Source organism: Dasypus novemcinctus, chromosome 18, assembly GCF_030445035.2.
Source record: "Dasypus novemcinctus isolate mDasNov1 chromosome 18, mDasNov1.1.hap2, whole genome shotgun sequence".
NCBI classification, from domain to species: Eukaryota; Metazoa; Chordata; class Mammalia; order Cingulata; family Dasypodidae; genus Dasypus; species Dasypus novemcinctus.
Window position 1 is genome coordinate 61434556 of NC_080690.1, and position 22914 is coordinate 61457469.

At 52.2% G+C, this 22914-nt stretch overlaps 2 protein-coding genes across 6 annotated transcripts; one reads left to right on the forward strand and one right to left on the reverse strand.

Moving 5' to 3' along the window:
* The first annotated feature begins 1346 nt into the window (after positions 1-1346).
* Positions 1347-20089, forward strand: TMEM91 (transmembrane protein 91). 5 transcript variants are annotated; one of them, XM_058280303.2, is made up of 5 exons: positions 1353-1511; positions 2523-2773; positions 4617-4766; positions 14570-14614; positions 15983-20089. In XM_058280303.2, the coding sequence occupies exons 2-5, from the start codon at positions 2564-2566 to the stop codon at positions 15986-15988; spliced, it is 411 nt and encodes a 136-aa protein (XP_058136286.1). In that variant the 5' UTR covers positions 1353-1511; positions 2523-2563; the 3' UTR covers positions 15989-20089. The 5 variants fall into 5 exon arrangements, with proteins under 5 accessions (XP_071065380.1, XP_058136280.1, XP_058136284.1 ...); XM_071209279.1 differs by lacking the exon at positions 15983-20089 and having other exon boundaries at positions 1347-1511; positions 14570-14728; XM_058280297.2 differs by lacking the exons at positions 14570-14614; positions 15983-20089 and adding an exon at positions 7979-10659 and having other exon boundaries at positions 1352-1511.
* Positions 10481-22911, reverse strand: EXOSC5 (exosome component 5). Its single transcript, XM_004479901.5, has 6 exons — positions 22721-22911; positions 15413-15526; positions 14712-14833; positions 12778-12918; positions 11761-11850; positions 10481-10986 (listed from the first exon to the last, which is right to left on the reverse strand). Exons 1-6 carry the CDS (start codon positions 22854-22856, stop codon positions 10894-10896), a joined length of 696 nt encoding a protein of 231 aa, XP_004479958.1. The 5' UTR covers positions 22857-22911; the 3' UTR covers positions 10481-10893.
* Positions 22912-22914: the final 3 nt, after the last annotated feature.

Here is a 22914-nt window from a genome sequence, read left to right on the forward strand (position 1 = left end):
CCGCAGGAGTAGGGCCCGTGCCAGCTCCAGCGTCTGGACTCTTGGCACAGAGCCCCGCAGCGAGGGAACTCCGACTCTGGCCCCACCTCGGGCTGGGGAATCCTCTGGTCTGGCTGTGACTGGTGAAGCGGAGGGCTTCTGGAAGGGGAGGCCAGGGCAAGCAAGGTGGGCTGGCTCCCTGAAGGAGGTGGGGGCCTGCAGGGTGAAGAGGGCCCCTTAATCAGAATGATGGAGATCGATGTAAATAATATCATGAATATGAATAATCACCATCAACATGCTCCGAGAACCTACGCTCTGCCAGCCTTTGGTGAAACGTTGGATGTTTGTCAGTGCACTTAATCTAAGGGCTATATGTATGTTAGCATATCTAAGAGGCAGGGAGTACTGTCTCCATTTTATAGATGAAGAACCTGAGGTTCAAAGAGGCAAAGGCATTGTCCGGAGGTCACACAGCAAGTAAACTTGTAGAACCTGGATAGGGGCCCAGGTCTGTGTGGGCCAAAACACTGACTCCTAACCTCCACTGTGCAGCCAGATTATCAGTGCATCAACCCATCCCTGCCCCATGCCCATCTCAGCTGCCCCCTGCTGGAAGGCTCCAGCCCACCTTACTTTCTGCCTCTGCTTCTTCCCCTCCCCTCCGGCCCTGCAGGCTGACTGCCCTGAGTTATACTCGGGCTCCCCACACACCTCCCTCATCACCCTTATCAGTCCTGCCACCTTGCCCAAGTGTCCACGCAATTCTGAGCCTCAGTTTGCTTATCTGCAAAATGGGGCTAAAACTAGAACTACCGAGAGGAATCAATGCCGTGAGAAATGTAAAAGAATTTAACACAGTGCCGGGGCTGCAGTCTGCACTCAGTGCATACTGCACAGTATTGTTGAACTAGCGATGTGATCTTAGGCAAATTACCTAACCTCTCTGTGCCTGTTTCCTTCCGTGTAAAACGGGGACAACAGACGTGATAGAGCCTCATGGGGTTGTTGTGAGGAATAAATTTGTAAGTGTATATATAAAACACAGAGGACCGTGCACACACAATAAGGCCTTGTTATTATTACTCGGAACAGGGAGGAAGGAGGGTTGGCAGGGCCAAGCCGGGCCCTGGAGATCCGGGCGGGGGCGGCGGAGCCTCACCAGACCCGCAGCGCTTGGGCCTGGGCTCCGAGCGAACGGGCCTCTGAGCAGGTTCCTGCCCCCGGGACCCCCGGCCGCCGGGCACACGGCGGGGAGCGGCGACCAGAACCCGCGCTGACGTCGGCCTTCAAGGCCCCCTCCGCGGCGGCCCCGGGGAGGCGGAGCCCGGGAGGCCACCGCCCCCCGTCCCCGCCCCCGCGCGCCGCGGGCCGGGGGCTGCGAGGGGCGCGCACCGAGCGCGCAGACCCGGCGCCCCCCGGCCCCGCACCCCGCGCCGCGGCGCTCGCTGAGCCGCCCTGCCCCGGGCGGCAGGGACGCGGGCGGGGACGCGGGCGGGGGCCCAGGAAGTCCCGGCGCGCGGCGGTGGGCGGTGAGTGAGGGGCGACGCTCTGGGGGGATCCCCCCGCCGGCGCTCTGGCGTTGGGGAAGTGGAGGCAAACCCTTGGCGAGGAAATCGGCGCCTCCCAGCTTGGGAGTGAGCGTGGGCACCAGGCTCGGGGCGCCCTAGGGGGACGGCGGGGCGAGCGCCCTGTTCTCTGCGGTGTGTTGAGCGCGTGCGTGTGTGTGGTGCGGTTGGGGTGGAATGGGGGCAGGCGTGCAAAAGGGGATTCCGGCAAAGCCGGGAGTGCGTGGAGAGGCGTGTGTGTGCCAGAGTTGTGTGGGGTCGTGGGTGCGGGTGGAGTCGGCCGGCATTGCGTGGGCCCTGGTGCGGGTTGGTGCTGGGGGCCGGGGCAGTGAGGGGCACAGGGGAGGGTGCCAGGGGCTGCGTGGTGTGAGTGTTAGGAGTGTGCAAGGAGACACTTGGGATGAGTGTGTAAGAAGGCTGAGGGCCTGGGAGGGATGTTTTCTGGGAGCGGATGTTGCTTGGGGCAAGTGTGCAGGGGGTACTTGGGGGTGCAGGCGTGGAGGTGGGGGTCAGGGTGCCTGGATGGGTCTTGTGTGGCAGGGGACTGGGAAGAAGGGAAGTTCCTCTGTGCAGGCCTGGGGGACAGGGGAGCTGGGTGGGGAGGCGGGAGAATGGGGTCTAGAGAGGCACGGAAAGGGTCATTAAGATGGGAGGCTGCGTGTGTGAAGGGTGTGTGGAGGTGGGATGCATGTGTATGGAGGCGGCTCGTGGGGCAAGTGTGCAACAGATACTTGGCACGAGAGAAGGGGGAGGTCATAGTTTTGGCCCGAGGAAAGAAGAGCCCAGAATTAACTGTCCAGACCACTCAGTTCCTTTCCCAACTTGGGCCTCACTTTTCTCACCTGTGAAATGGGTCTGAGGGTGGAGGAAGTAGCCAGTCTCTGCCTTGAGTCTCCCCAGAGACAGGCCGGGTCTGGGTCAGGCGAAGGATAAATATAAACTTCTAACTTGGATTTTTCTTCCCTCTACCCCCAGGAAACCCCTCCCGGAGCTCCCCCTCCCCTCGCCTCCCGGCCATGGACCCACCCGGTCTTCGTGAGCTCCAGCAGCCTTTGCTGGCGAGCGTGGGCTGCGAGCCCCCTGCCCAGAAGCCTGGCAAGCCTGACCTGGGGGCCCCCTTGAGAGAGACAGCCTTTGCGGGGCCCCTGAGGGGTTGGCAGTCCCCACCACCACCTCTTCCCTCTGTGAGCGCTGGCCTGGGGGAGCCAGGTCCCCCCGACATTGAGGTAGGAGAGGCAGGAGCCCCGGAGGGGGCTGTGGGTGAACCCAGTTTTGGTCACCAGCCAGGTGGTTGACTGGGAATGTCTAACTTAGGCCTAGAGTCTCACTTCCCAGCTGAGCGTGGATTTCCTCTTGTCCAGTTAGCTTTTTCCTGTTCTGTGTCTTCTCTGTTTCTTTTCACCTTTGTCTCTCCAGATTGGTCTCGTCTTTGCTCCCAAGCCTCTGGTTCTCTGTCTTCCCTCTGATCTCTGACTTCCATTGTCCATCTGTCTGTCTCCCCAGCAGATGCACCTCCGGCCTCTGGTTTGCTTTGTTTTGTTTTGTCTCAAGTTAATGCCACTTAAAAAAAAAATAACTTCTTATTCTGGTATGTATTTTCAAACTTGTTTATTTCTTAAATACAGTTTCCCAGTTACTGTTGCCACATAACAAATCACCCCAAAACCAGGATTGTAAAACAATCCCTGTTCTGTGTGTTCTGGGTTTCTGTGGGGTGGGTATTTTGGAAGGTCCCAGGCGGTTTTGCCTCAGGGTCTCTCAGGCCTTTCTGGTAGGCAGGCACTGGCTGCAGCTGGAAGAACCCTGTGGGGCCGAGGCAGGGGTGGGTTGGTGTTTCTCTCTCTCTCCGTGTAGTCCCAGGGCTTCCACCTGAGGCCCAGGGCTGGTTTGGGTTTCCTCAGAGCATGGCGGCTCCTCCGAGTGCTAAACCGAGCCTGAGTATTCAGCAAAGCAGAAGCCACCTCACCTTTCCTGACTTGAAAGTCATGCACCGTCACTGCCACTGCATTCTTTTAGTTCAAGTGAGTCACAGGGTCAAGGGGTGGCAGAAGCCACACCTCTTGATGAGAGGAGTGCCAAAGTCACACTGCAAGAAGAGCGCCTGGGCTGGGAGGGATTGCTGTGGCCATTTTGGGAAAATGTAATCTGCCATATATAGTAAGCATCATTTTTACATAGTTTGTGTCTGATCATTCCAATATTTGAGACTTTGAGGGCCTTATTATTTATGCTGATTCTCATCCATGGTGCCATGTGTGCCTGGTTATTTTTGACTGTATGCTAGTCATTGTATTTGGGAAATTATTTTTAGGATTAATTTAATGAGGGTATCTTCTTCTGGAGAGGATATGGTTTACTTCGGCCAACTGCCTGGAGGTATTATCATTTAGAGATCATTTTTAATCTAGTTCAAGATTTGAATAAATGTTCACATTTTCTTGGACTGGCAAATAGCTGCAGGTCAAGAGACCTTCTGTGCTCATTTAACCTCTCCTGTTAAGTCAACCTTGGTTTTCATTTCAGTTCTGGCCTTAAAATAATTACTTAAAACTTCTGAGCTCTTTGATGCTCAAAAGATTTTTTTTGGGGGGGGGGTGTAATTTATTTTTTATTATTTTTCAAACACTCACTTCCCGCCGCCCCCAAGCTTTTTTTAAAAGCCCGTTTTATCCGGAATCCATAGTTGTCAGCAGGCAAGTCAGTCCCTGTAATTTAGGCCACCAGCCTAGTCCGTCTTTTGGCAGGTTTCTGTCCCTGATGGGGTCTTTCTCCATTTCAAAGGTTTTTAACTCAAGTTTATAAGCAATTGTTGTGTCTATGATTGGGCCTGTGAACCCCTCAAAATTGAACTCAAAGCATTGGGTGGAGACCCACTTTTCTCTCAGGTCAGTCTCCAGCTTCCCTTCGAAGGAATCCAGGATGCAAAAAGTCAAGAACCCATCACCCGGAACCTTCTTCCGTCTTGAAGACGGTCTCTGGGCTGTTGGTCTGTGGAAGCTCTGGGGAGTGGAGCAGTGGGGTAGGGAGGGGGGTTGGAGGTGCCCACCCAGGCCCGTATCCTGCCCATAGGACACGTCATCCAGTGACAGTGACTCAGAGTGGGACGGCGGCGGCCGCCTCTCCCCGCTTCTACCGCACGACCACCTCGGCTTGGCTGTCTTCTCCATGCTGTGCTGTTTCTGGCCTGTGGGCATCGCAGCCTTCTGCCTAGCTCAGAAGGTCAGTCTGTGTGTGTGTGTGTGTGTGTGTTGCATGGTGTTACATGAATATGTATTGTGTGATGGCTCAGCGTGAGGGTATATATTGTGTGGTGTCTTTATGTGTGTGTACATTTTGTGGTGTCACTATATATGTGTATATTGTGTGGTGTCTCTATGTCTGTATTGTGTGGTGTCACTGTAAATGCATGTGTGTGTGTCCCTGTATATCTTTATGGGTGTGTTCACAGACTCTATTCATTCAGCAAATAGCTCTTGAACACCTGCTGTGGGCCGGGCCCTGTTCTAGGTACTGTGGATATAACAATGAACAAAACAAAGTCCCTCACTCTCAAGGAAGTGACATTCCCGTCAGGGAGATCGATAGTAAACAAGATAAGTAAGTTTACTTATAGTTTATACTAGGCCACATGCTAAGGAGAAAACTAAAGCAGGGAAGAGTGGTAGGGGCAGTCAAGTAGTAGCTCAGGTCACCTGGGAAGGCCTTGAGATGAGGACAGTGGCAGGAAGTGACTCCGTGGCTGCACAGATACCTGAGGGAAGAGCATTCAGGCAGAGGGAGCAGCCAGCGTGGAGCCCCTGAGGCAGGAGCAGTGGCGTCCCAGGAGCAGGGAGGAGGCCCACAGGCCTGGAGTGGCCTCAGCGAGGGAGACTGTGGTGAGAGGTGAGGGCACAGGGCACAGGGCACAGGGCAGTGAGCAGAGGAGGACGTGCCTGGGCCTGGGTCCCCCGGCTGCCCTGTGGTGAATGTTAGGGGGCAAGGGGAGAAGAGGGGAGACCAGCCAGGAGGAAATGAGGATGAACGTAGGACTCAGGGCTCCTGAAACCACAGAGGAGCTGAAGGGGCAGGTGCTGGCTGGGCCCGTGGACACCTCAGAGCACCACGGAACAGCCCACCTGGGCAGCGGCCGCCTCTGAGGCTGCTGTTGCACGGGAGGCGGGGCTGGAGGAAGAAGGGACACCCAGTGCCATAAGGTAGCAGAGAACAAGGGCAAGAAGTCGTACCGCCACCACCCAGGAAGCTGAAGAAGGCAAAGGGGCTTCCCTGCTAAAGCAGCAAGCACGGGTGCCGTCTCCTCACTCTTCTTCCAGATCTTCTCCGGACCTCTAATTCACACCTGGAGACCTAGCTGCAAAGGAGTCACAGCTTGGTTGGATGTACAGAGCAGAGTTGTGTGGTGCTAGGGGAGCATGTAATAGTGGGATTTTATCTAGTCCTGAAGGTTAGGGAAGCTGATACCAAAGGAAATAATCCTAAAGCTGAGATCTGAAGGCCGAGGAAGGATTCACAAAGTGAGAGTGAAGGCGTCACCTCTCATCACTCAGAGATCCGCTCAGGTGTCACTGACTCCACGACCATCGTGACCAAAGCAGCTCAGCTCCTCATTCTCTTACGCCTATATTTTCCCACAAAACCCTGACCACTACCAGGAATATCTGGGTATTTATTTCCTCCTTTTGGGTCTCCTCGGCTTCCCTCCCCTGCTAGCATGTGAGTGTTGAAGGTCAATCTCTGGTTGATCATGGAGTATAGTAGGCATTCACGTATTTGAAATGCATGCCTGCAAGCAAGAGCGAATGAATGGGCAGATGGACAACTGAATGCAGGGCCTTCTAGACAAGCGCTGCCTAGCAAAAATATAATGTGAGCCCCATACGTAATTTTAATTTTTAAATAGACACAGTAAAATAAAAAGTAAAAAATTGATGAAATTATTGCAATAATAGATCTTACTTAACTCAGGAAATCCTAAATACAGTAATTGCAATATGCCATCAGTATTAAAAAAAAAACAAAAACAAACGAGATAACCTTACACCTTTTTCTCTTCTCCTAAGTCTTTGGGGTCTGGTGTGTATTTTACATTCATGGCACATCTCAGTTCAGACCGGCACATTTCAAGTGCTCGGTAGCCAGCCGTGGTGAGTGCACATCTGGAACATGGTCATCACTGCGGAGAGGATTCTGGTCTTTGTCCCGAGAGCAGTGGGGAGCTGTGGACGGCTTTAGAGCAGGGCGTGAGGGTATGTGATATTTCAGATTTGTATTTTTATCAGATCATTCCAGTTCCCAACCTGCGAGTGGCAGGTGCAGGGGAGACCGGTGGAGAGGCTCCGGGGGCGTCTAGGCAGGAAGTGGTGGTGGATGGATGGGTTGTGTTGGTAGAGACGAAGGTAGCTTTGGGGTTTGGCATCCATCCCTGGGGGGTGGGGGAGGGCATGTGGTGGAGAGTGCCAGGCAGCAGGAAAACAGCAGGCTAAAGCTTTCTCCGGCTGCAAGGTCAGACAGACTGAGACACAGAATGAGGTTTATAAGCCAGTTGAGAAAATACTTGTGCACTCGCAATGACCTGGGGACAAGGTGTGTGTGCGAAGTGGGTGGGGATGTGGGTGCAGCGCCGGGAGTTGATCATTGCTAAAGCTGGTGGCAGGTACGTGGGTGCTCACTGGTCCATTCTGTCTCTTTCAGTGGCTGTTTAAAATTATCTGTAAAAAAAATTGCTGAAAAACCTCTGTGCATAAAACAGTGCACATTTGGCAAGAAAGCATACCAAAAAATCTGCACGAGGCACATCTGGGGTGGGGAAGGGAACTGGGTATAAAAGAAAAAGGCATTTTTTAAAAAAATAGAAAAGCCATGCCTTGGGGAGTGGGGTGGGGGAATAGTTGGAGCGAAGGATCCCCATGCTGACGTGCCAGGGTAAAATGAGGCAGGCTGCATCAGAGGCTGTACTGTGTGGTGGCGAAGAAACGGACCTGAATCCTGGGTCTGTCACTCTGTGACACTTGGGTCAGCTCCAACCAAATGCATTAGAACAATGACATGTAGCAATGTATGTATGTATAGTTCTTTAAACATGTCACCCAGTAACTCCAGTGCCCAGCTGTGCCTGGCTCATAGTAGGTGTTCTGTATCCGTTTGTGGAATACTTGAATGAATGAATGGATATGTCGCGTGGGGTGGGGGGGACCGGGAGGGAAGGGGCTGGGTTTGTGGGAAGCGGGATGGGGATAAGGGGACGTGTGGGTCACCGCTACCCACTGCTTCCACAGACCAACAAGGCTTGGGCCCAGGGGGACGTCCAGGGGGCAGGGGCCGCCTCCCGCCGCGCCTTGCTGCTGGGGGTCCTGGCCGTGGCGCTGGGCGTGTGCACGTACGCGGCCGCCCTGGTGAGCTTGGCTGCCTACCTCGCCTCCCGCGACCCGCCCTAGTGGCCCCTGCGGCCCCACTGTGAACCCAGAGGCCAGCACCCCAGCGCGTCCGCGGGTGGAGCGAGCGATGCAGGTGGACGGCGGCAGCGCGGGAGCGAGCTGGACGCCCCCTCCCCTTCTGGCCATCGCGTGCCTGACGGCGGCTCCGCAACATTAAACACCTGACGCTCTTGCAGCCAAACCTGTGCCTGTCGTGCGTGGGCAAGGTGGGAGGGACCCGGGGGTGGCTGGGGCCAGCAAGGGATGGGCCGGGGTGACACCTGAGAAGCAGAGAGGGTGGACCCAGAGGGGCTGAGGGTTTCCATTTTTGCACTGTCTGCCAGCGTTAAGAGCAGAGAAGTGGGGAGACAGGATTGCAGTCTGTGACTGGCCTGCGGGACTTCACTTAGGGCCTCAGGTTTCTTCCACTCCTGGGGGTGGGGAGGCGGGGCCAGTCACGTCACACCGGAGGCGCTGTCTCCTGAGCTCTTCCCATCGCAGGTGGCAGAAACCCAACGCCTGCCGGTCGGTCGTGGTAATCGACAAAAGGGAAGCGAGGACGTTGAGGCAGAGCGGGCTCCCAGCCCAGCTACAGTCGGGGTGTGCTCTGCTTGGCTTCTGGCCCCCCTTGCTGTCAGCCTCATTCCGGGCTTCCCAGTCTTGGGGAGAAAAGTGACCCCAGCAGCTTCGGCAGCTCAAGTACCCCAGAGGTCTTCCTTCCCAGGCTATTGGCAGGGCCTGGGGGTGGGTCCTTCAGGAAGCTTCAGTGCTGGTTCCAGAAAGAGGGGGAGGGGCAGGGGGGTGGCCAGGCAAGACACCTGTTACCAGCACTTGGCTGAGGCAGTGGGAGGTGCTTAATAAGTGGGGTCACCTGATATCAGTAACAAAATGAAAGGTGGTTTAGTTTTCTCGCTTGGTTTAATGCCATCCCGATAGATCCCGTGAGAGGAGAACCCTAGCCCCTGTCTGGTCTCCTGAGTGTTGAGTGTGGGCCATTTCAAGGTGAAGATATGTATGAGTTTCCTTCTTGGCTATGTAGGTGACGCTCACCTGGTAGGGTTCTCTTGGGAAGTCTGTGTGACAGCCGAACTGCTTGCAGCATGTGGCTACGGGCCCCATGGACAGGTCATTTTCATCATAAACCTCCCAAATGCCAGTGCCCAGCAGGACCTGGCAGCCAGGTGGCCCAGGTGTGCATTGTTCCTTGCAGGCTGCACAGATCTTAGCTCGTGCTCACAAAAATTATCTGGGTCGAAAGTAGTCAAGTGACAACAGAAACAATGCTTCCAAATGCCCCCTTGGGGGTGCCACCACCCCTGGTTGAGAACCACTAAGATGCAGCACCACAGCCTCACGGGTGCCGGTGAGGGCTCAGGAATGGGTCTCCCCAGCCGCCCTGCAGGTGACCTCAGTGGCTGCTGAGCTTGTTTCAGTGTCTATTTGAGGGGATTCTGAAGATGGCTTGTCTTAGTGTGCCTGGGCTGCTGTAACAAATACAGGCAGGCGGGGCGGCTTCAACAGCAGGAATTCCTTGTCTTGGAGGCCAGAAGCCCCAAATCACGGCTTCCTCTCAAGTCTCCACGGTGTCCTGGTGTGGGCTTGCCCCCAGCCCCCAGCTCTCCCTCTCCCTTGGTCACACGCCGGCTGTCTCTGGCTGACCCTGCACCCAGGTCCCCTCCTTCAGGGCTGCAGTCACAGTGGCCTAAGCCTTGATTCCATCCGGCCTCACCCTGAAGCTCCTACTTACAGCACCTGTTTTGGATTGTATATTGTGTATTTATGCTTTGAGTGATAACTTCTTATGGGGTTGATTTGCACTGAACACAAGCTATAAATAAAAAGAAATGGCTGAAGCCACAACACTCCTATTTACAAATTACAGATGACTTCACATCCACAGGACTTAAAATGTGTCTTTGTGGGGGATGCGAGTCAACCCATGAATCATGGGTATTAAGTCAAAGGATTAATTAATCATAGGAGTAAAGAAGAATCTAGAGCAGGGGTTCTTAACCAGGAATCCATGGACCCCACTTCAGGGGTTCCATGAGCTTGAATTGAAAAAAATCAATTTTCTCTGCCCTCTGATGTCGAGTGTCATAAAACTATCTGCCGCTACATTCTGAGAAGGGGTCCATGGTTTATCACCCGACTGGCAAAGGGCTCCGTGAAACAAAAGAGGTGAAGAACCTCTGACCCAGAGCCAGCGTCCTCCCTGGGGCTGGCCAGGCCCTGCTGGACGCGCCCTGCTCCACCTCCTCCCTCTCCAGCCACACGGTCCTCCCTGCTGGTCTGGAGGGCCTCGTCCTTGACCTCCCTGTTGGTCCTCGTCTGTCTGGAGGGGGTCCTTGCTGCACGTCTCTGCCTGGAAGCTCCCCCTCCCAGAGCCCCGAACTCGCTCCCTTACTTGCTTCTGGGTGGCACTTGGTTCCCCCCACACAAAGGCTTCCCTCTCCAATGTATTCAGTTTGCAACCCCCAAACCCTTCTTCCCTGCTTCTTTTTTCATGGCATTTACCACCCGTCTGATAAACACTGGTTTTATTTGCCCGTCTCCCCCAGGCCCCTAAGCATGGGCTATGGGGGCTTGTGACTGCTGGTTCCCGAGCACCTCCCAGGGCCGCAGGCGGAAGGTGCCCGCAGAGTACTGTTGGGATCAATCAGCGAACACTGATGGGTTCACTCACCACATCCGAGCTCTTACCAGCGTTAACCTTGGGGGTGTGACTGTGCCCCCTGGGCCTGGGGGTGTACCCCAGCTCACTGGCAGGTCAGGCACTGAGGCGCAGTCCTCACCGCAGGAGCTTCACGACCGCAAGCTCACACAAGGACATGGACGTGGAGGCAGTGCCGGGGGCTGCTTTACTGCAGCCAGCCAGCCAGCCAGCCGGGAAGAGGTGGGTCGCGGCAGCAGGAGGGCCCCAGGCCCGGCTGGCCTCAGCTCTTGGAGTAACGCCTCTGCAGGGATTCCCGGTAGAAGCGGAAGACGTGCTGCGAGGCGGCCTGGGCTGCAGCCAGGCACTGCTGGAGCTGGGAGGGGGAGAGGCGCATCGGCGATGGGGACCCATCCCTGGACCCCCGTGCAGCCTGCTGACCTGACTGCACTTGGTTCCCAAGCCCCCACACCTCCCACCTCTCCCTTCACCTAGGCCCAGGCCTGCTCTGCCGGGCAGGTGGGGAGGGAACTGCAAGCACATTTCCTTTCGTGGGCTCCTTCTGGGGAAGAGGAGATTAAAGAGATGGCGATGGCTTTGGGAACAAGGAATTAAAGGCCTTTAGACCAGTGGGGTCCGAGATGCTGACAGCTTGGAGGAGACCCCAACCTCTTGGAGCCCTGAGAACGTGGAGCCCACAGAATGTGAGAGATCCTGGGATGTTAGAGCCATGGGCCCTTTGAGTCCAAATAATCTCGCGCCCTGCTATCAGAGCCCCTGACACGTGTCCCCAGATGTGTAAGACACCCACGCTGGAAATGCACTTTTGACCATTTGGCTCAACAGTTTCCAAACTCCATTTCTTGGGGTCCAGGAATCCCACAGCAGCAGCCACTCTAGCAGGAAGCTGGGGTGCCCTTGGATGCCCCCACCTCCTGAGTTCAGACTGAGCTAGTCCTCTTTTTTATCTGATCAGTTGGGCTTCCTGTTAAAGACTTTTGTGTTTGTAGAGTTTGAAAAACTCCCTCTTTTTACAGACAGGGATGGAAGCAAGGGGCTTCCTTGAGCTTCTGAGTCTGGGGCACAGCAGGGACAAGACTTCAGGTCACAGACAAGAGTCTGGCTTTCACTCCCACCCCCACGCGGGTACCTCGGCATCGGTGTAGAGCCCCTTTGTGGTTGCCATCAGCAGCTTCCGTTCCACGCTGTCAAGTGCAAAGGTCAGGACTGCCCGGGCCTCCTGGGAAGAGGTACGAGGTGGTGGGTGACCTGGACCGTCCCCTTAGACTAAGCCCCAGATCCTCAGCCTCAAGGCCTCTCCTGTCCCACAGCCAGGTGCCCACGTATCAAGTACAGTTACTTTCTGTCCATATACCACCCCTTTGCCACTTCTTTGTCTAACAGCTCTCTACTTTCCTTTGTAGAACTTTCCCATGCCCCTTACTCCAAGAAGCACATGGTTCTGGTGGAGACTTACAAGCACAAGTATCCCTGTCCCAGCGAGGTGGCCTCAGTGCTGGCTATTCACCTGCTGCCTCCCTGCCTCTTACCCACCCTTCCGTGTTCTGTCCTGCCAGGGCTGGAAGTCAGTAAACCGTATTTCCCAGACTCCCTTGCTAGTTAGGTTTGACCTGGAAAAGCAGGAGGAAAGGAGAAGCATGCTGGTCCTCGCTCTCCATAGCAGCAGGTGCCTATGGCAGCGGCAGGGGCCTGTCGCTGTGGAGGCACGGTGACTCCTGGACCCTACCAGCCAGGGCAGAGGCAGGGCGTCTTCTACGCAACCAGAGCTGGCTGTGACATGTCTCTGGGCATCACCCTTCTTCCCTTGTGCTCCTCTAGCCCTTCTGACATGGTCGTAACCAGTACCCTGCATTACATTCTGTGGTTTTCCTGCATGGATGTGAACATTATGATACTGGGCCAACAATTCAAAATAACCAGATCCCCAGGACAATGTGAACTCAAGCCAATTAATTCCTTTTCTGCTTGTGGTAGTCTGAGTTGGGTTTTTACATTTGCATTTGAAAGGGACCTGATGAAGCGGGCAGAGCTTGCCAAGGGACTGTGGTGGCACAGGTCAACTTTGAGAGAGGAGTGAGGCTGAGGGAAAGAGCAGAGGACAGCCGTCTGCCCACAGCCTGTTAGCCACCCTGATCTTGACACCTACCTTTTCTTTCTTGGCCGTGGGGTCCAGGACGAGGCTCCCATCAGAGTCTAGGGCACAAGTGATCCCACAGAAGAGGGCTCTCATGGGCACGCCTGCATCCACCAGCGCCATGCAGGCAGCGTTCAGGCAACAGGCCAGGAGCTCAGTGCCACAGGGAGCAGTTAAGAAGAGTTCCTGGAAGTGGCTGTGGCTCAATTGCAAGAGCGTCCACCTACCATATGGAGGGTCCAGGGTTCAAACCGACGGCCTCCTGACCCTTGTAGTGAGCTGGCCCACACACAGGGCTGCCGCATACAAGGAGTGCCGTGCCATGCGGGGGTTTCCCCGCGTAGGTGCCCCACATGCAAGGAGTACACCCCAGAAGGAGAGGCGTCCTATGTGGAAAGCGCAGCCCACCCAGGAGTGGTGCAACACACACAGGAAAGCTGACACAGCAAGATGACGCAACAACAACAAAAAAGCGAGTTTCCTCCTGGTGCCGCATGACAAGAATGCAAGCGGACACAGAAGAACACACAGTGAATGGACACAGAGAGCAGACAACGGGGCAGGGGCGGGGAAGAGGAGAGAAATGAATAAAAAAATAAATCTTAAAAAAAAAAAGAATTCCTACTGTGGCTGGCAAGCAGAACACATTCAAGCCTCTTTCAACCTGCTGGTGCCAGTGGCAGACATCATTAACCTATCACAGAAAGGCAGTATTACGGAGTGGTTAAAAGAATGGGATGTGGGACCTAGCAGCCCTGGTTCCACAACCAGCATTGCCTCCTCTCCACTGTGTGACCTCAAGCAAGGGACTTACCGTCCCTGAGCCTCAATTTCCTTTTCTGTTAAGTGAAGATCATAAAGATATTCAAATAAACATACAATAGCATGTGCCAACTATATTCAGGGAAACAGGCCAGAGAGGGAAAGAAGCATTCCAGGGTCACATGGAGAGGCACCAGCAAAGCCAGGCCTTGAACTTGGGTATCGAGCAGGCAGAGGGGTGAGGACAGGAGCCAGGGGACTCAGCCAAGGGTGGGGGTGCAACTGTGGCCACACAGCTGACTCTGCCTCAGTGTCCTTGTGTCTCTGTCCCCCAGGTCTTGTGAAGTGGCTAAGGGTCTGTGCCACAGAATCAGTCAGTCCTAGCTCTCCCACTGACCCCTCTGAATTTCAGCTTCTACCTCTCTTTTAACATGGGGGTTCCAACAGCCCTTTTCTCCCTTCCTCTGATCTAGTGCCTGCTCAACACAGGCCACGCCCCAAAGGGACCCCTCTAGAAACACCCATCTCTAGTCCTCACTCTCAATCTCTCTGACCCAAATTGTGGAGACCCTTCAAGTTCGAATTCCTGCTCCCCCTGGCTTTGCTGGCTCAGGCCTCCCGGTGCTCTAAGCCTCTAGTCCAGGTTAAAGGCAGAGCAAAGGTCAATGGCACAGGCTCTGGAGTCAGAAAGGCCTGGGCCTCAGTTCTGCCTCCACTACCTTCCAGCTCTATGACATTAGGCAAGCAACTCTCCTCTCTGGGCCTGTTTCCTCGCCTGAAACACGGGGCATGTAGGAACCCCCATCTGCCAGGGTCCCTGGGCTCTAGAACCAGACAGCTTGGGTTTGAATCTTGGCTCTGCCACTTACTAGCCATGTGACCTAGAACAGCTGTCAGTTTCCTCATCTGGAAAATAGGGCTAATCATAGCACCTACTTCACAGAGTTACTGTGCGGTTAGGTGAGTTGACATGTGTAGGGCACTTAGGACAGATCCTGGCACAGGGTAAGCACTCAATCTGTGTTTTCTATTCTTCTCCAAGGAGGTGGTGCTATCAAGCCTTTGGAGGATTTCCTGGCTAGCAGAGGTGTGTATATGCCCATTGGCCAGGGAGGCAATCAGGAGGTTGTGGAGGGCTTCCTGGATGAGGAAGAAGGGGAGGCAGTGGCCTGGGGAAAGGATACAGAACCAGCGTCACTGACGACCTGCAGGACCACGGTGATGGAGGTGCGGGGGTGCAGCGCTCCCAGCACCACAGCCTCGCACGTGTTCCTGATCAGCCGCTCCCGGCTCTTCTCCGCCACGCCTGGGGATGCAGGGAGGGGCGTTCAGGCACTTCCCTTCTGTCATTTCCCCCAAGTCCTCTGGGAAGGGTCTGCAGTCCCACCTGGGGCAGCTGCAGGACTCTGTGTGGCTGATGGAGGGTTCCCACAGGGCGGATGCTGGCCCTGGTGCCACCGACGCCACCCCCGCCCCTCCGAGGGAGGTGCCTGCGGGTGGGGGGGACGATGACGACCTGGGATTCCCGTGTCTCCTGCTGCTGCCCACCCCCACCTGATGAGCCCAGCCCCTGGGAATGAGGGAGACAGAGGCGGAGGGCCAAAGGGCAGGTGGAGGGAGGCAAAAGAGCAATGGGAAGAAGGGGAGCTGGGGTCAGGAGAGAGCTGAGGGGAGAGAGGACTGAGGGAGAAAAAGGGAGGTAAAGAGAAAAGTGGTAAGCTGAGACACAGAGACAGACTTAGACGCAGGTGGGGCAGAAGAATCAGAAAGAGACAGAAGCAGCTAAAGGGGGAAGAGAGGGTGGAGCAGGGGCTGGGGACAGCCAAAGGATGGGGCCAGGCAGGAGGTCCCCAATGGACGTTCTGAGACCCCGCATGGCACCTACCAGGCAGCCCAATTTTCGGCCTCAGGACCACATCAAGTGTGGCCTTGTTGAAAATCTCTCTGCTCACCTTCACCTCGGCCGGCCCGTACACACCTGCCAGGATGGATGTGTCACCTGGGGAGAGAGCAGGGGAGCCTTCACCCACACCTTCCCTGCTCCTGGGGCCCAAGGCCCAGAGCTTAACAGTGTGAGCAGTGAGCTGTGGCCAGAGCTTGCCAGGCCACCCCCACCCTCACCCGCCACTCGTGACCACTTCATTTCTCTGCCCCTGCCTCCCCCTCTGTAAGACGGGTATCTTCCTCGTGGCATTTTTGGGGATCCCGTCTACATATAAGAGGTCCAGGGTTAGATACGTAGGGCCTCCTGGTGGAGGCAAGCTGGCCTATGCAGTAAGCAGGCCCACGCGGAGTGCTGCCCCACACAGGAGTGCTGGCCCACGCGGAGAGCTGGTGCAGCAAGATGACGCAACAAAGAGAAACACAGAGGAGAGTTAACAAGAGACGCAGCAGACCAGGGAGCTGAGGTGGTGGAAGGGAATAATCACCTCTTTCCCACTCCGGAAAATTCTAGGATTAGTTCCCGGACTTGCCTAATGAGAACACAAGCAGACACAGAAGAACACACAGCAAATGGACACAGAGAAGAAACAACGGAGGGAGGGGGAGAAATAAACAAATAAATCTTAAAAAAATAAAATAAAATGAAGAGAACTTCTGGAAAGATGGAGGACTAGAAAGATACGGGACTCTCTTCTCCCAGAAAAATAGCTAAAGGACAGGCTGAAACAGCCTGGAAAAAAGATCTTGTAGGGTTCAGAACACCAGGGGAAGGCTGGGCACTACCCAAAGAGAGAGGGACAAAGGAAGGGAATCGCGATGGCAAAACTGCGAGTAGAAACCAGCGCCTGCTGCTGCCAGCACCCTACCCCACACTGTAGACGCTTTAGAATTCTCAGGCCTCTGAGCCGGCTACCGACAAAGGGGCTCCAGGGTTCCACCACTCCAGGAAAAGGGAGAGAGAGGGACTCAGCCTAAGGCTGACTCAGCTTCTGACCCACAAATATGGTCTGCGGTGTCCCAGGAACCCTTCCAGGATGGATAGGGCTGTGCCATTGTGTGCCCTGGGAACCAGCAAGGGACTAAAGAGATCCGGGACGACTGAGATCTAGGACTAAAGAGATCCAACTCTCCTAATCTCCTTCTCTACTGGCCAAGACTGATTGTGGAGGACACAGAGGGGAGTGGAATTACTTCCTACCTGGGAAAAGGGAGGGGGCTGCCAGAGAAGGCTGGAGAGCTGTCTCTGAGAAAGTTTGAATTACAAGGCTCTTAGCCTGCAGGCAGAATCCTCTACCACATTGATTCAGTCTGTGGAGTAGCAAACACACTCCAACCAGGCTTTGACTGAGAGGGCTGCCAAAGAGTGCCACTTGCTGGCAGAAGAAAGACGTGCATGTGAGAAAAATAAAGTGAATAAGACAAGCTTTTTCTGACCTAAAATTTATAGCTTCTCTCCCCAAGGCCCTAGGGAAGTGGGTTTGCAAGCCATTACTGGGTCCAGAGCCCAGTTTTGAGCAACTAACAGGGACAATCCTAACGACTGAGGTTGAACCAAGAATCAAAGAGCAGCAATAACACACAGCGCCCTGCCACCAAGTCCCTATGAAAGAGAAAGAAACTGAGCATCCGAGAAAACTACATGCTATTCAGATACCTAGACATAAGCAAAAAATTATGAGTCATACTAAGAAAATGGAAGACATGGCCCAAGAAAAGGAATACATCAAAGTCCCAGAAGAGATGCAGAATTTGAGAGAAGTAATCAGTGAGATGTGCACAAATTTCCAAAATCTAATTAATGAGTTAAAAGGCAATATGGGGAAATGGATTTGGCCCAATGGATAGGGCGTCCACCTACCACATGGGAGGTCCGTGGTTCAAACCTCGGGCCTCCTTGACCTGTGTGGAGCTGACCCATGCACAGTGCTGATGCGCGCAAAGAGTGCCCTGCCATGCAGGGGTGTCTCCTGTGTAGGGGAGCCCCAAGCACAAGGAGTGCGCCCCGTAAGGAGAGCCGCCCAGCACGAAAGAATGTGCAGCCTGCCCAAGAATGGCACCACACAACAAGATGACGCAACAAAAAGCAACACAGATTCCCAGTGCTGCTGATAAGGATAGAAGCGGTCATAGAAGAACACACAGCAAATGGACACAGAGAGCAGACAACTGGGGGGAGGGGGAAGGAGAGAGATAATAATTTAAAAAAGGCAATATAGCTAAAGAAATAAATGACATCAAGACAACATTTACCAAGCACAAAGAAGAATTTGAAATCCTGAATATGAAAGTAACAGAGCTCTTGGGAATGAAAGACACAATAGGTCAGGATCAAAAACACATTAGGGGCATACAACAGCAGACTCGAAATGATAGAAGAAAGAGTAAGTGATACGGAAAACAGAACAGCTGAAATTGAAGAGAGAAAAGAATGGAAAAAATTGGCCAGGGGCTCAGAGAGTTGAACGACAACATGAAATGCAACAACATATGTGTCATGAGCATTCCAGAAGGAGAAGAGAAGGAAAAGGGGTAGAAAGAGTATCTGAGGAAATAATAGCTGAAAATTTCCAACTCTAACAAAAGAAATGAATTTACATATTTAAGGCGTGCACTGTACCCCAATCAGTCAAGACACGTACTACTCAGAATGTCAAATATTAAAGATAAAGAGAAAATTCTGAAAGCATCAAGGGAGAAGCAAACTATCACATACAAGGGATGCCCAGTAAAACTGAGTGCAGATTTCTCATCAGAAACCACGGAGGTGAGAAGACAGTGATATAATACAAATAGGATTCTGAAAAGAGAAAAACTGCCAGCCAAGAATTAACCATCCTTCAAATATGAAGGTGAGTGTAAAATATTTACAAAAAAACAGAAACTAAGAGTTTGTAAAAAGAATCCACCTTTGTGGGAAATACTAGGGAAACCTTAGAGCCTGAAAGAAAAAGAGAGGACAGAGAGGCTTGGAGGAAAATATAAAAGAAAGAATAGCAGAAAGGATAATCAGGGAAACGGACTTTGGCCCAGTGGTTAGGGCGTCCATCTACCACATGGGAGGTCCGCGGTTCAAACCCCGGGCCTCCTCGACCCGTGTGGAGCTGGCCCATGCACAGTGCTGATGTGCGCAAGGAGTGCAGTGCCACGCAGGGGTGTCCCCCGCGTAGGGGAGCCCCACGCGCAAGGAGTGCGCCCATAAGGAGAGCCGCCCAGCGCGAAACAAAGTGCAGCCTGCCCAGGAATGGCGCCGCCCACACTTCCCATGCCGCTGACGACAACAGAAGCGGACAAAGAAACAAGACGCAGCAAATAGACACAGAGAACAGACAACCAGGAAAGGGGGGGAGTTATAAATAAATAAATAAATCTTTAAAAAAAAATCCCAATGAAGCCTAGAAGACAGTAAATGAGAAGACAATACAGACAGCAAAAACAGCAGGGCAGGAGGAGGGGAAGGGGGAAAAAATAAATAAATCTTTGAAGAAAAAAAAAAGACTCGAATAGACTTTAATAGACATTTATTTATCCAAGGAAGAAATAAAAATGGCAAAAAAAAAAACATGAAAAAATGTTCAATATCACTAATGATTAGGGAAATGCAAATCAAAACTACAATGAGGATATCATTTCACACCTATCAGAATGGCCACTATTAAAAAATACAGATAAATGTTGGAGAGGATGTGGAGAGATAGGAACATTTATTCACTGTTGGTGGGAATGCAGAATGGTACAGCCACTGTGGAGGACTGTTTGGCAGTTCCTAAAAGAAAGTGAATTGAACTTGCCACATGACCCTGCAATACCACTACTGGGTATTTACCCAGAAGAACTGAGAGCAGTGATATGAATAGACATCTGCACACCTACGTTCATAACAGCAAAATTCACAATTGCCAAAAGGTGGAAACAACCCAGGTGTCCATCAACTGATGAGTGGATAAACAAATTCTGGTGTATTCACAAGATGGAATATTATGCAGATATAGGAAGAAATGAAGTCATGAAGCATATGACAACATGGACAAACCTGGAGGACATTATGTTGAGTGAAGCAAGCCAGACACAAAAGGACAAATACTGTATCATATCATTTTTTACTATGAACTAAATATACAGTGCAACATATTGTATAATTTCATTTATATAAAGTGTAAATATAAATCAATTTATAAAGATGGAATTTGATTAGAGGTTATGTAGGTCTAGGGGAGGCATGCTAAAGTGCTGGCGTTTTTCTTCTCAGAGTAATGAAATAATTCTAAAATTTTTTATGATGATGAATGTGATTATATTAAAAGCCAGTGATTATATACTTTAGATAGACCATATGGTATGTGACTATATCTCAATAAAACTGCTAAATAAATAAATAAATAATAGTGCAAGAACGGCCAGAAATAGCAGCTACGTACAGCAAGGGAAACAGAGATTGAGAGGTGAAGAATTTTGTTTGTCTGTTTTTTGTTTATGATTATTGCTGAAATAATGAAAATGCTCTAATGATGATTGGAGTGATGAATGCACAGCTATGTGATTACACCAATTACCACTGATTGTATACCTTGACTTGTATGCTTTATTGACATGTTTCAATAAAATTGATTCGTTTAAAAAAAAAAAAGGAAGAGAGTCGGTGGATGTGGGGTCTGGAACACTCCATTTTTATCAATCTTGCTAGCGATTCTGAAGCCAACCCTCAGAACATGCCTGTTTTATTAACTTTTAATTTTGAAGTCATTTCAAACTTACAGGACAGTTGCATAAATACAAACCCCATACAGAGAACTCCAACTTACCACCACCTCCCCAAACACCCAGACCCACTCAGTTTAGCACTTCGCCACCTTTGCCATTTCATTTTATCCATTTTCTGAACATTTGTATGCAGGCTGTACACATCATACTCCTTGAACACATAATACTTCCAATATATTTCCTATGCACAGGATATTTTAAGTAATCTTAAGGTTAAGTGCAGTTAAAGAGTTCAAGAGATTTAAAGTTGAGTGAAGCGGATGTGGCTCAACTGATAGAGCATCCGCCTACCATATGGAGGGTCTAGGGTTCGATACCCAGGGCCTCCTGACCGTGCAGTAAGCTGGCCCAAGCGGCGTGCTGCTGCACGTAAGGAGTGCCACACAGCGTAGGGGTGCCCCATGTGCAAGGAGTGTGCCCCAAGTGGAAAAAAAAACAAAAAACACAGCTCACCCAGAAGTGGAGTCACCCATGTGGAGAACTGACTAGCAAGATGGCACAACAAAAAAAGAGATGCAGTTTCCTGGTACTGCCTGACAATGCAAGTGGACACAGAAGCACGCACAGCGAACAGACAGAGAGCAGACAACAGGGGGGAATAAATAAGTAATTAAATCTAAAAACAAAAAAAAAGATTTAACAAAATCTTAAAAAAGAGATTTAATGTTGATATAAAGCTTATAGTCTATATTCCAACTTTTTCTTATTTCCCAATAATGTCCTTTTGAGTCTTTTCTCTTTCACTCTTAGATCCCATCCAGTATCATGTATTATATTTAATTGTCATTATCTCTTTGGTTTTCTTTTTTTAATTGTGAGAACAAATATGTAACTTAAATCTTCCCATCCCAACCCCTCCCAAGCATACCATTCAGTGAGATCAATCACATTCACAATGTTGTAGAACCCTCACCACCATCCACTACCAGAACTTTCCCTTCACCCCCAAAGAGAAACCTGACACGCATTTTGTGTTATCAAGAACACACTTCTGAGGGTCTGCAAAGACTCCCCTTGCTCCAGGATCTGTGGCTTTGGGGTTTTAGAATGAAGGAAGGGCTGTCTTTCTCCTGATTTCTAAAATTCTAAAAGACTTCAGGCATCTGAACTCAGCAAGAGAGTTAAGCCTGAGCGAAGGCCTGGGAAGGTTCCCAGGTCAGAGCCATTTATCCAGGGGCTGGGGAGGTGGGGCGGCCACACAGTCCAGGGCTTCTCTTCCGGGAAACCCAATTGGCCCTTCACACAGAGGGTGTCACTGGATCCAGGTGAATCCACCCTGAAGAAGGAAGTTATACCCAAGGAAGTCTTGCTCCTTGCCAGGGTCTTCATTCCTCTTACTCCAGGTGAACTCCCCGTGCTCTGCCCACGCACAGGGTTACCTCCTCTTCGCCTTTGCAAGGACATGGCTCCAGCAATTCGCTCCTCTCTCGGCCCCACACCCATCTTCAACTACTGCCTTGTTTATCTTATCCTCTTACAACAAAATTCCTGAAGAGTTGTGTTCACTTACCACCTCTTCTTCCTTTTCTCCCAGACCCCACCACTCCACTGAAGCAGCTTCTGCCAAGGTCACAATGACCTCCAAATGGTCAATCCCCCAGGTCTATTCTATCCCCACCCGACCCAGCCTCGCAGTAGGATTGACATAATCAACTAACTCTGAATTCTCAAAGGCGTTCTTCTCTGGACGCCAGGCTTCGCCATCTCCTGGTTTTCCCCCTCTCACTGACTGCTTCAACTCCATCCCCCCCCCCTTTTTTTTTCCTCCTTAAATGAAGGGGAATTTATTGGCTCAAAGTTTTGAGGCTGGGAGAACATCATGCTTTCTCCTCAAAGACTGTGGCATTCTGGAGCTGGCTGCAGGCCATCTTTGGTCCTTGGTCCTTCCGTCACAGGGCAATGCACATAGTGGTGACCTTCCCCTTCCACACTCATCCCCGCATCCACAAATCCCTGAGGCCAGCCCTTTATTTGCATAAAAACCTTGGAGACCAGCAGATCACCGGCTTAATTGCTCCTTACACCAGGGCAGGTCTTTTCCCCAAATAAGCACTCTTTATATTGAGGGTGATGTTCCCACCTGGATTGAGAAAGATCTGCCCCGCCTTTTGGTCCATTTATGACTAGGATACACAGGTCTCCATATCAGTACAAAGCCCGGGAGTGAGTGCGGAAAGGGGGAGGAATCTAGTCACGGTGAAAATTTACCCTAGCGAGGCGATTTTCCTCATTCAAGAGTATTCCTTCTTATGGGGATGTCTGCTCCTCATCAATTCTGCGGGATACTTAGCAGGGTGGGAAATACCTTTCCCCTTCTAGTCAAGAGGGAGCCCAACCTGACTAGCTTCCGTCCAGGTAAGAAGTTCTGCACCAGTATCGCGGAGTGGGGAGACACTCGGTTACAGGCGCCCGGTACACAGAAGCCGGTCCCCAAAACAAATACAAGCAAGGAACGGTAGGCCGGCTGTATTTACCTGAGTAACGGTCTTACCTTGCAGGAAAGAGGCAGAGCCATCCGGCCGGGACAACAGATTCTGTTCACAGGCGAAGTGCCGGAGGCTGCATCCGGAGCCCCGGACCCCAACCTCAGGGCGTACGTAAGAGTCCATCTGTACAGTTTCCTCCATGGCTGCAGATTACACGTGAAGCCGCGACCGTCGCTTCCGCCCTGCAGCGCGCGCTTGC

Excerpts from the sequence above, each read along its gene's own strand:
- TMEM91 (XM_058280297.2), top strand. The coding sequence starts at position 2,564 with ATGGACCCACCCGGTCTTCGTGAGCTCCAGCAGCCTTTGCTGGCGAGC. Across the intron at positions 2,774-4,616 it reads CAGGTCCCCCCGACATTGAG|GACACGTCATCCAGTGACAG; the intron begins GTAGGAGAGGCA and ends TCCTGCCCATAG. Across the intron at positions 4,767-7,978 it reads CCTTCTGCCTAGCTCAGAAG|TGGCCCCTGCGGCCCCACTG; the intron begins GTCAGTCTGTGT and ends GACCCGCCCTAG.
- EXOSC5 (XM_004479901.5), bottom strand. The coding sequence starts at position 22,856 with ATGGAGGAAACTGTACAGATGGACTCTTACGTACGCCCTGAGGTTGGG. Across the intron at positions 12,919-14,711 it reads TCGTCAGTGACGCTGGTTCT|CTCCTGGCCTGTTGCCTGAA; the intron begins GTATCCTTTCCC and ends TGTGGCACTGAG. Across the intron at positions 10,987-11,760 it reads GGCTCTACACCGATGCCGAG|CTCCAGCAGTGCCTGGCTGC; the intron begins GTACCCGCGTGG and ends TCCCCCTCCCAG.